The sequence below is a fragment of the Stegostoma tigrinum genome, chromosome 8, assembly GCF_030684315.1.
Source record: "Stegostoma tigrinum isolate sSteTig4 chromosome 8, sSteTig4.hap1, whole genome shotgun sequence".
NCBI lineage: Eukaryota > Metazoa > Chordata > Chondrichthyes > Orectolobiformes > Stegostomatidae > Stegostoma > Stegostoma tigrinum.
The window spans coordinates 90,971,555-90,984,173 of record NC_081361.1 but is presented as its reverse complement, the minus strand read 5'-3'; the positions used below and the strand labels follow the sequence as shown (position 1 = coordinate 90,984,173).

Sequence of the window (12,619 nt, the reverse complement as noted above, 5' to 3'; positions counted from 1 at the left end):
GCTCCAGGATGTTGATTGGTTGATTAATGAACCCGGTGATGATTGGTTAGTCCTGGGGGCGGGATCCCCTCGTTTATTGGTTCGTTGTCTGAGATAGACGTCTATTGGTCAATACTTGTGCCGTGTTACATTGCATGACAATCGAGTAGACGCCGATTGGCTAATATTAGGGCAGGGCTCTGACGGTAATTGGCTTCCCACCTGAGGGGATAATGATTGGTTAAATCCGTGGCAGGGCTGCAAGTGGTGATTGGTTTTCCTGCGGAGGCGGGGTGAAAGCTCTTTCCTGGGTCGGGACACTAGACGATGATTGGTTTAACCAGTGATTGGTTTACACTGGGGCAGGCATCGGACTACTGGTTGGTTCTCCGGCGAAAGGGGTGATGATTGGTCAACATCGGAGAAAGATGCCGATTTCCGATTGGCTCTCCTGCGGAATAGGGCGGTAATTGGTCAACACGGGCGCCGGACCGTGGAATACCGATTGGTTCTCCGGCGGAGGGTGGAGGTGATTGGTCAAGGCTGTGGCGGGGGGGAATCCGAACTGTGATTGGTCGAGCGGGGCGGAGGGCGGTGATTGGCTGGGTCTGTGTCTGTCTGTATGTGGCGGCTCGAGGCGAGCCTGACATCGTTGGTGACGCCATGGACTTTAACGTGAAGAAACTGGCGGCTGGAGCCGGGACCTTCCTCAGCCGTGCCGTTCAGGTAAAGGCCCCAGATAGGAGTTTACAGCCGGGGCCTGGATGTCGCTGAAAGGCCCGGTCTCGGGTTAGGGGGAGCGTGCGGGCCGGTTTGACAGGCCCCGAGGCTCATCGGGCGGGGGCAGAGACCTGGGCAGTAGGTCACCACCGCCCCGCCCCCACTTCACTTACCCCCTGGACACGGTTGTAAAATGACAACCTCCATGTAGCCAGGCGGCGAAGAGTGGGGTCCGTCCCTCTCTCTCTCTCTCTCTCTCTCTCCCTCCCAGCCCAGTTCCTGGTGATATTGCAACGAGTAAATTGCTGGGTTTATGTCGCTCGGACAACTGGTAATTATAAAAAAATCCACAGTCTGTTTCCATCTAAAACAGGGGAAAATAAATCTCTCCCTCCCAAACAAACGCGCTTTCGCTCCAGGCATTTCAAATTCAAATTAGAAGGGATGGAATACAACACGAAACGTCAACTTTCCTGCTCCGCTGAAGCTGCCTGGCCTGCTGTGTTCCTCCAGATCCACGCTGTCTCATCTCTGTGTATGAGGGAGAACTCCTGTTGTGTCTGGAATTTTGATGTGGGGTGTAGTCACTGTGTCAGGTTCTCTAGAGAAAGTGTCCAGCGTACTCAAAGCATGAACCTGCCTTTCTCTCCCTTTTAACTGCAGCATATTTCTTTTGTTTGTTGTTGTACATTTTTTAAAAGATTTTTCAGCATTTCTAATTTTTCCGAACTATGGATAGTATCAAATTGAAAGGCAATGCTCCAAAAAGGACCAAGGCCCGAAACGTCAGCTTTTGTGCTCCAGAGATGCTGCTTGGCCTGCTGTGTTCGTCCAGCCCCACACTTTGTTATCTCGGATTCTCCAGCATCTGCAGTTCCCATTATCTGCTCCAAAAAGATTATTGGTCTGGGATGGGAGTGGGGGGTGTGGAGAGAGAGATTGTTTTTGGTTTCTAAAATTTTGCCATTGATTAGGGAGACATTAGATTAAAAACAAACTAGCAAAAAAGCATAAAACCAGATACATAGAGCTTCTGCAACCATGCAGAAAAGAAATCAGTGTCTAAAGTAAACATTGGTTCTTGGTTCCTTCATGGGTGAGGCTAGGAAGTTAATAATGGGAAATAATGATATGGCAGAAATTTTGAACAAGTAATTGGTATTTTTGTGGGAACATACCTTAAAAGCATCACATTAATTGTGGAACAACCAGGGACCAACTGATTTCAGTAGAGAAAAACTGAAGGCTTACTTGTCTCTTGGTTTCTGAATCACTGCACCCACAGGTCATAAAATGAGTGTCTGTCGATGGCAAAGGTGATAGTGAGCTGTTTTCTTTGAACCACTGCAGCTGTTGAGGTGTAGGTATACCTACAATGTTGTTAGGACTTTGATTCAGTGACCATTTTGGTATAGGTCTGGATCAGTATTGTACACAGCTTGGGGTGGAACTCGCAGGTGGTGATGATCTCATGCATCACCTCCCCTTCTGCGTCAAGGAGGTACAGCTCACAATTTGGAAGATGCTGTCAAAGGAGCCTTGGTGAATAGAGAACAAAGAAAATTACAGCACAAGAACAGACCCTTCGGCCCTCCAAGCCTGCACCGATCAAGATCCTCTGTCTAAGCCTATCAGCTATTTCCTAAGGGTCCATATCCCTTTGCTCCCTGCCGATCCACGTACCTGTCCAGATACATCTTAAAAGATGCTATCGTGTCTACGTACCACCTCCGCTGGCAACACGTTCCAGGCACCCACCACCCTCTGCGTAAAGAACTTGCCACGCATATCTCCTTTAAACTTTCCTCCTCTCACTTTGAACTCATGACCCCGAGTAATTGAGTCCCCCACTCTGCGTAAAAACTTCTTGCTATCCACCCTGTGTATACCTCTCATGATTTTGTAGACCTCAATCAGGTCCCCCATCAGTCTGCAGTGAATCAGTGGTGGAGGGAGTGTAAGTTTAAGGTGGTGAATGGTGCACCAGTCAGGTCGGCTGCCTTGTTCTGGATCGGCTCCTTCAGTTTTGATGGAACAACGTACATCCAGGCAAGTGGGGAATATTCCATCAATTTTCTGACTTGTGTAGATGATGAGCAGCCACTGAGAAACAAAGTGTTAATCACTGCAGAATTACTAACCTCTGACCATCTCTTGTTGCTGTAGTATTTATATGGCTAGTTCAGTTTCTAGTCTCCAGTAACCACAGAGTTTTGATGGTGGGTGTTTGACATGGTAATGCCATTGAATGCCAAGGCATGATGGTAAGAGAGATAATGAGACTTGCAGACGCTGGAGAATCCGACATAAACTGTGGAGCTGGATGAACACACCAGACCAAGCAGCTTCTTGGGAGTACCTGTGGTGGCTTCCTCTACATCGGGGAAACCAAGCGGAGGCTTGGGGACTGCTTTGCAGAACATCTGCGCTCGGTTCGCAATAAACAACTGCATCTCCCAGTCACGAACCATTTCAACTCCCCCTCCCATTCATTAGACGACATGTCCATCCTGGGCCTCCTACAATGCCACCCAAAGGTTGCAGGAACAGCAACTCATGTTCTGTTTAGGAACCCTGCAGCCCAATGGTATCAATGTGGATTTCACAAGCTTCAAAATCTCCCCTCCCCATACTGCATCCCAAAACCAGCCCAGCTTGTCCCCGCCTCCCTAACTTGTTCTTCCTCTCACCTATCCCCTCCTCCCACCTCAAGCCATACCTACGTTTCCTACCTACTAACCTCATCCTGCCCCCTTGACCTGTCCGTCCTCCCCGGACTGACCTATCCCCTCCCTACCTCCCTACCTTTACTCACCAATGCAGGCTCCATCCCCGCCCCTTTAACTTGTCTGTCTCCTCTCCACCTATCTTCTCCTCTGTCCATCTTCGATCCACCTCCCCCCCTCTCCCTATTTATTTCAGAACCCTCTCCCCATCCCCCTTTTCTGATGAAGGGTCTAGGCCCAAAATGTCAGCTTTTGTGCTCCTGAGATGCTGCTTGGCCTGCTGTGTTCATCCAGCTCCACACTTTGTTATCTCACATGATGGTAAGATTCTTTTTGTTGGAACTGGCTGTTGCCTGGCTCTTGCAAGGCACAAATGTCAGTTACCACTAAATCGAAGCTTGGATATTGTACAAGTTTTGGTGTGTGAGGTCATGGACTGCTTCGTTGCCTGGGGAGTTGGAGTGATGTAGAGCATTGTGTAATCTTTAGCTAACAGCTCCAATTCTCGTCTTATTGTTTTCAGTCCTTAATGAGGTATATGAGTTTCTAGCTCAGCTAGCATTTGTTGCCCATACTTTATTTGTCCAGAGGAAAGATAAGAGTCAGCTGTGTTTCTGTGGCCTAGAGTAGCATACAGACCAGACGAGGTAAGGAGAGCAGATCTCCTTCCCTGAAGGATGTTATTAAACCAGTTTTCAATTTTACAACAGTCGGTAGTTGCTATGTGGTCGTCAGTACGCTAGATTGTGTTTTTTTTTAAATTTCCAGATTTTTATTGAATTGAAATTTCACTATCTGCCATGATGGGATTTGGGCACACTTCCCCAGAATATTAGCCTGGGGTTCTGGATTACTCATCCAGTAACTTGACCAATAATGTCATGTAAATAACATTAAACATTCAATGGAAGGTATTACTGAAGCAACTGAAGACGTCTGGGCCTTGGACACTAGTTAGGAGGCCAGGGTTCACATCCCACCTGCCCCAGAGGTGTGTAATAACATGTTTGAACAGGTTGTTTCGAAAATGGCTACATGGAGCAATTCCAGTGATATTCCATGGCTGAAATGATTGTGTCCCAACAATCTCAATAATTTTTCTTCGAGCTATGTATTACTCCTACCACTGGAGAGTTTTCCTCCTGATTCCCATTGACATCAGTTTTGCTGGCTCTCCTTGATACCTCACTCGGTCAAATGCTGTTTTGGTGTCAAGACGAGTCAGTCTCTCTTCTCTTCTCTTTTAAGCTGTTCGGTTAGTATCCTTTGTCAGTGCCTGATACAAGGCTATAATGAAGTCAGAGGTGTGTGGCATTGACAGAACCCAAGCTGAGTGTGTTATTCCTTTGCAAATACCACTTGATAGCACTGTCAACAACCCCTTCCTTAACTGATGGGGCATTAGTTGACCTGGTTGGATCTGTCCTCCTTTATTGGGCAGGTCTTACATGTACATTTTTCCAAATGTTATGCAGTCATACAGCACAGAAACAAACCCTTCGATCCAACCAGTTCATGCTAACCATATCCCAGTTAAACCGGCTCCACCTGCCTGCACTAGACCCATTTCCCTTCAAAATGTTTGGCAGGATTCAAATGTTGAAGCTTGACTGGGGATGCAGCTAGTTCAGGAGCATTATTTTTTTAGTTCTGTTGTCAGGGCTCATAGCCTTTGCCCTATCCAATGTCTTCTGCCATTTCTTTGTATCATATGGAGTGAAATCATATTAACCTCATGAGTTAAGTTAAGTTCAATGAATGGAGTTAACCTAACATTGCAAAAAGTTTGGAATTCACAATTAAAGTAGTAGCAGGGCTTTTAGAAAATCAGTGCAATCTGGCAGAGTCGACATGTTTTCATGAAAAGTAAAATATACTGATTGCTTTATTTATGGCCATAATTTTTGAAATTGTGTTTGACAAATTTCATCAGAGGTCTTTGAGATGTAACAGGCAGAATTGATAAAGGGAAAGCAATAAATCCAGTGGATTTGGATTTCCAAAAGGCATTTGATAAGGTGCCACATACAAGATTACTGACAATAAGAGTTTGTGGCATTGGCACAGATAGAGGATGAGCAAACTAATAGGAAACAGAATTGGGCTAAAGGGGCCTTTGCCAGATGGCAAACTGTCTCTATTGGAGTGTTTCAGGGATCACTGCTAGGACCTCAGCTATTTAGTCCGTATTAATGCCTTAGATGAAGGGACTGAATGTATTGTAGCCGTTTTGCTGATATTACAAAGGAAAGTACGCAAGCAATTTGTGAGAAAGACACAGCCTACAAATCAAAATAGATACACTCAGTAAACTACAGTAGCAAGGCAGAAACCTTGCTGCAGTGTTTAGTACTGTGATTGGGTGGTGCGGGCTTTGGTATCAGAGGTTCCACTGTATGACTTTCTTCGTTTGTATATTTTTGGAGACTTCTGAAATAGTGCATAATCACCAGCTAGCAACTCAGCAGTAAATAGTACGATGCATGCAAATTATTTTCGTTTTATGATTTCTGCAAACTGTCTGCTAATCAGAGAATGTCCCATTCTTTCTTGGTAATGACTGGATGGGTGTGTGGGTCCCCCACTGAAGTTGACTATTTTCTTCAGACTAGAAACTGAAAAACAATAGGTTAATCTGCCATCACTGATTTGTCAAGATTCTCTATTTGATGCGCTCATGTAGCCATGAGTTGGTCGAGTCAAGTGAAGTGGGACACTGCCTTTTAAGAGTAAAGGTGGATTAGGGTCTTTTAAGCAGCTTTCTTGACATTTTCTACCAACTGCAGAAAACGCACCACACCAGTCATAATTGGGTACACAAGCTTCACGAGGAATCCAAGAATTCAGCCATGCTTGTCTAACAAAAAAAAGTACTAGGCTTCTATCTCTGCTGAGTGTTGCCACTTTCACAGGCTGTGCATTATGTATCCCCCTTTTCCGTGACTTTTCTGCAGCCTTTGAGTATTTGACCACACACACGCCCTGAAATTTGTCTTCTGTGTTGCACAGTTCTTCATCCGTGTTCCACAGTTCAATATTATTTGGTTATACTCTTAAGTGTCCATTCAACAGCAGAAAATCTCTTGAGCAAAGGCTTCCCTTACTGCCCCAGAATTATTAGTTCCAAAGTCCATCAAGATCTTTGTTTAGTCAACATCTTTTCCACACTTAACCTGCATCCCCTTTGCAACAGTGTCTACTGATTGGGGTAGTCTCTGCAGGTATGCTGATAATACCTGGTTCTTTTATTTCTTTTGATACCTTCAGTACCGAAGTGTTGTCAGGATGCTGGCTAGCTGTCTTGATAAGTCAGGATTTTCTTCAGCTACATTTTTGTAAAGTGAATATTCCTAAGATGAAAACACAGTTTAAGGTTTTTAGCAAAGATCTGTGGCTTGGGTTGTGGGGTAGATTGTTGAGTTGCCCCCTGAGCTGGCTTGTTTTCGTGCAGACATTTCATCATCATGCTGGGTAATGTCATCACAGGCCTAAGAAGCAGTGTTGTTCTACACTGTTTGGAATTTATACAGTCCGGTCTGTTGTAGTAAGTACTGTCATTTCCGGTTTTGTTCTGTATGAGTTTGTACGTGGGGTCCAATTCTGTTTGTTTGCATTATGGCTTGAGAATCATACCTCTAGGAATTTCCTTGCATGTCGGTGTTTGGCTTAGGCTGCTGTGATTATGTTGTCCCAGTTAAGCTGATGGCCTTCATTGTCCAAGTGTATTGATATTAAGGAAAGTTCGTTGTGTCGTTTTGCTACTAACTGATGTTTGTGTATTCTGATAGCTAGTTTCCTTCCTGTCTGTCCGATTGTATTGCTTGTGGCTCTTCCTCATTCCTGTGTAGTTCTGGTGTGTTTCAGTGAGCGGTGGCTCATTTGAATAGTGTCCCAACACAGCTTTGTTTGTGGACATTTGAGATGGTTGCTGTGGAAAGAGGAAGAGCACCTATACAAAATCTTTGCTACGAACGGATATCCTCACAACTTCATCCGCAATTGCCTAATAATTAGACATCAAAAGGACACACTTTGCCCTGACACACTGACTACACTGCCCTACATCAACAAGGACATACCAGAAGTGGCAATGAGACTCCTACGACCACGAAGAATCATGGTAGCACACAAATCCACAGCCACTCAATGACAAAAGCAAGGATTAAAGACCCCATTCCCACAACATGCAGAACCAACATAGTTTACAAAATACCATGCAATGGTTATCACAAACATTACATTGGTCAGACAATGGTCACATTGCCCCATAGTAACCCAACATAGAAACGCACAAGAATTCCTAGAGACATGGTGGTCAACATGGTGCTTATAACAGAGACATGGGTTTCTCAGGGGCAGGAATGGTTGCTGGATGTTCCAGGGTTTAGAACATTTAAAAAGAATAGGGAGGGGGGAAAAAGAGGAGGGGGTGTAGCACTACTAATCAGAGAGGGTATCACAGCTACAGAAGCTTCCTTTGTCGAGGAAGATCTGCCTACTGAGTCAGTATGGGTGGAAATTAGGAACAGCAAGGGAGTAGTCACCTCGTTAGGGGTTTACTGCAGGCCCCCCAATAGCAGCAGGGAGATTGAAGAAAGCATAGGTCGACAGATTTTGGAAAAGTGTGCACGCAGTAGGGTTGTTGTAATGGGTGACTTTAACTTTCCTAATATTGATTGGAACCTCCTTCGAGCAGAAGATTTGAATGGAGTTGTTTTTGTAAGGTGTGTTCAGGAGGGTTTCCTAACGCAGTACGTTGACAGGCCGACGAGGGGAGAGGCCATTCTAGACTTGGTGCTCGGAAACGAGCCGGGGCAGGTATCAGATCTTGTGGTGGGAGAGCATTTTGGTGATAGTGACCATAACTGCCTCACATTCTACATAGCTATGGAGAAGGAGAGGATTAGGCAGAATGGGGGGATATTTAATTGGGGAAGAGGAAACTATGATGCGATTAGACATGAGTTAGGAAGCATGGACTGGGAGCAGTTGTTCCATGGTAAGGGAACTATAGACATGTGGAGACTGTTTAAGGAACAGTTGTTGGGAGTGATGAGTAAATATGTCCCTCTGAGACAGGCAAGGGGTAAGATTAAGGAACCTTGGATGACGAGAGCGGTGGAGCTTCTAGTGAAAAGGAAGAAGGTAGCTTACATAAGGTGGAGGAAGCTAGGGTCAAGTTCAGCTAGAGAGGATTACATGCAGGCAAGGAAGGAGCTCAAAAATGGTCTGAGGAGAGCCAGGAGGGGGCACGAGAAAGGCTTGGCAGAAGGAATCCGGGAAAACACAAAGGCATTTTACACTTACGTGAGGAATAAGAGAATGGTCAAAGAAAGAGTAGGGCCGATCAGGGATAGCATAGGGAACTTGTGTGTGGAGCCTGAGGAGGTAGGGGAAGCCCTAAATGAGTTTTTTGCTTCTGTCTTTACGAAAGAAACGACCTGTGTAGTGAATGAAACCTTTGAAGAGCAGGTGTGCATGCTGGAATGGATGTGCTGAAAATTTTGTCAAACATTAAGATTGACAAGTCGCCAGGCCCCGATCAGATTTGTCCTCGGCTGCTTTGGGAAACGAGAAATGCAATTGCTTCGCCACTTGCGAAGATCTTTGCATCCTCGCTCTCCACTGGAGTCGTACCTGAGGACTGGAGAGAGGCAAATGTAATTCCTCTCTTCAAGAAAGGAAATAGGGAAATCCCCGGCAATTATCGACCGGTAAGTCTCACGTCTGTCGTCTGCAAGGTGTTAGAAAGGATTCTGAGGGATAAGATTTATGACCATCTGGAAGAGCATGGCTTGATCAAATACAGTCAACACGGCTTTGTGAGGGGTAGGTCATGCCTTACAAACCTTATCGAGTTTTTTGAGGATGTGACTAGAAAGGTTGATGAGGGTCGAGCTGTGGATGTGGTGTATATGGACTTCAGTAAGGCATTTGATAAGGTTCCCCATGGTAGGCTCATTCAGAAGGTCAGGAGGAATGGGATACAGGGGAAAACTTAGCTGCTTGGATACAGAATTGGCTGGCCAACAGAAGACAGCGAGTGGTAGTAGAAGGAAAATATTCTGCCTGGAAGTCAGTGGTGAGTGGAGTTCCACAGGGCTCTGTCCTTGGGCCTCTACTGTTTGTAATTTTTATTAATGACTTGGACGAGGGAATTGAAGGATGGGTCAGCAAGTTTGCAGACGACACAAAGGTCGGAGGTGTCGTTGACAGTGTAGAGGGCTGTTGTAGGCTGCAGCGGGACATTGACAGGATGCAGAGATGGGCTGAGAGGTGGCAGATGGAGTTCAACCTGGATAAATGCGAGGTGATGCATTTTGGAAGGTCGAATTTGAAAGCTGAGTACAGGATTAAGGATAGGATTCTTGGCAGCGTGGAGGAACAGAGGGATCTTGGTGTGCAGATACATAGATCCCTTAAAATGGCCACCCAAGTGGACAGGGTTGTTATGAAAGCATATGGTGTTTTGGCTTTCATTAACAGGGGGATTGAGTTTAAGAGTCGTGAGATCTTGTTGCAACTCTATAAAACTTTGGTTAGACCGCACTTGGAATACTGCGTCCAGTTCTGGGCGCCCTATTATAGGAAAGATGTGGATGCTTTGGAGAGGGTTCAGAGGAGGTTTACCAGGATGCTGCCTGGACTGGAGGGCTTATCTTATGAAGAGAGGTTGACTGAGTTCGGTCTCTTTTCATTGGAGAAAAGGAGGAGGAGCGGGGATCTAATTGAGGTATACAAGATAATGAGAGGCATAGATAGAGTTGATAGCCAGAGACTATTTCCCAGGGCAGAAAAGGCTAACACGAGGGGTCATAGTTTTAAGCTGGTTGGTGGAAAGTATAGAGGGGATGTCAGAGGCAGGTTCTTTACGCAGAGAGTTGTGAGAGCATGGAATGCGTTGCCAGCAGCAGTTGTGGAAGCAATGTCATTGGGGTCATTTAAGAGACTGCTGGACATGTATATGGTCACAGAAATTTGAGGGTGCATACATGAGGATCAATGGTCGGCACAACATTGTGGGCTGAAGGGCCTGTTCTGTGCTGTACTGTTCTATGTTCTATGTTCTAACCCATAATGCATTCAACAAGCATATAGAATTGGACCTCTTATACAAACCTATACAAATCAAAATCGGAAATGACATTACTCGTCTTAACGGATCAGACCGTATAAATTCCAAGTGGAGTAGAAAAGCATCGCTTTATCAGAAGCCTCACTGATGATGTTACCTAGCATGGTGATGAAACGCCTGAATGAAAACAGGCCAGCTCAGTAAGCAAGTCAACAACCTCATGAAAATACTACCTTCAGTCTTGGCCACACACTTCTTGCCCTTTCCTTCAATTCCAATATTCTGTCTGGCAACTGCCTCCCATGGTTCCAGATTCTTTGCAACTTCGGCACTGTATTTGCCCCTGAGCTCTGAGTACATATTTATATCCATAGTTCCAACTTTGCTGAAACACTCATCCATTTCTGGTCATTGAGTTCCAGTTGTTCCTGGTCAATCTTAATTCTCCACCCTTCATAACTGTTCATCTAAAGTTCAGCTTGATATGCCATGTTCTACCCTTTAATCCTGGTCAGCTGTTTTCTTGCTGACCTGCTTCAGCTCTTGATCCTCTTATACTTCAGATTTAAAATCTTCATTATCTTTAAATCACTTTGTCTAGCCCCAAGCAATCTTCCACCCCAAATTCTCCATTCCTCCAATCCCTTCATTGTGACAGTTGTATCTTGTCAACTAGTCACCACACATCTTTCCTCCCCTAAATTCCTGGTGTCTTTCCACCTTCTTCCAATATGCTTCATAAAATGCTGCTGTTTTTGATCAAACCTGTGGATATCCCCTCCCAGTACTTCTTTTGGCTGGCATTCATAATTTTTCTTGTCCTTTCTGTGAAATGTCGTGGCATTTTCTTCATTGATAAATGCAAAGTGTTGTTACAGTAGTGTGCATTTAAATTCACCAAACCTTCACAATACAGGACATTTCCTGAAAATGTAAAGTCAGTAAAATGGTTCTCTGAATAAGGAACAGAAAACCTATTTAGCTTGCTCACCATCTTAAAGTGCTGTTTTTACATTTGAAATGCTGATGGCGTGCTATTTCTTGCATTTCCTGATTTTTATTTTGTTTCGCTTGCCAGTATGCATAATTTTAATTCTGAATATTGGTTGTTATGTCTGCTTTTGTTGATACTGGTTTAATTTTTGACTAGCTCTTGAAATCATAGGGTGTGGCAAGCTTTGCACTTGTGGTTATGACACAGATAATTTCACCGTCTGTTTTTCGTTTATGGATTGAAACTAGACATCTGTTAATTTTCTAGATAATGTGCGTAGTGTTTTGCTTCAAAATGCTGTTCATTTCTGTGTCATGTTCAAAGGACACTTATCTCAGGTCAAGCTTCTTTTGTCTTATCACTTGTCACCTTATTTTGGAATCCTGTGCCATTTGCCAAAAAGTGTCCCATCTAACTACACGCTTGTTTCTTTTGTCCAAAGTAGCTCCTGTTAGTAGAAGATTCTGTATGTGATCTTTATGAAATAGTTTGCTTCCCCAGGTGATCTGTCTTGTGTGCAGAACGGAGGCAAAACGTGGGTATCCACATGGGCCTAAGCTATGCGTGCCTCTTCATAAGATACGTGGAACGGTCCCTGTTCCAAAGCTACACTGGCCTATGCCCCCATCTCTTTGTCCGTTACATTGATGACCGTATCGGCACCGCCTCATGCTCCCACGAGGAGCACAAACAGTTCAGCGACTTCACTAACACCTTCCACCCCAACCTGAAGTTTTTCTCCTCGACAGTATTGATAATAGATAAGTCCCCTGGGCCGGATGGGATTTATCTGAGGATCCTTTGGGAAGCTAGGGGTGAGATTGCAGAGCCTTTGGCTTCGATCTTTATGTTGTGCCAGAAGACTGGACGATAGCAAATGTCCCCTTGTTCAAGAAGGGGAGTAGAGACAACCCTGGTAATTATAGGCCAGTGAGCCTTACTTCAGTTATGGGTGAAGTGTTGGAGAGGATTATAAGAGATAGGACTTAAAATCATCCAGAAAGGAATAATTTGATTAGGTATATTCAACACGGTTTTGTGAAGGGTAGAGTTCTTTGTGAAGGTAACCAAACAGATGGATGAGGGTAAAACAGTTGATGTGGTGAATATGAATGTCAGTAAAGC

The 12,619-nt window shown here is 44.8% G+C and overlaps 1 protein-coding gene across 5 annotated transcripts in view; it reads left to right on the top strand.

Annotated features, from left to right (window-relative positions):
- The first annotated feature begins 559 nt into the window (after positions 1 to 559).
- Positions 560 to 12,619, top strand: part of LOC125456304 (endophilin-B1-like) — a 50,043-nt gene continuing 37,983 nt past the window's right edge. For 2 of the 5 annotated variants that reach the window (XM_048539312.1, XM_059648109.1), the window contains exon 1: positions 560 to 705. In XM_048539312.1, the coding sequence (XP_048395269.1) occupies positions 643 to 705 (63 nt within the window). In that variant the 5' untranslated portion in view covers positions 560 to 642. The remainder of the gene's footprint in view (positions 706 to 12,619) is intronic. The other 3 variants (XM_059648108.1, XM_048539307.2, XM_048539311.2) reach the window with 2 other exon arrangements.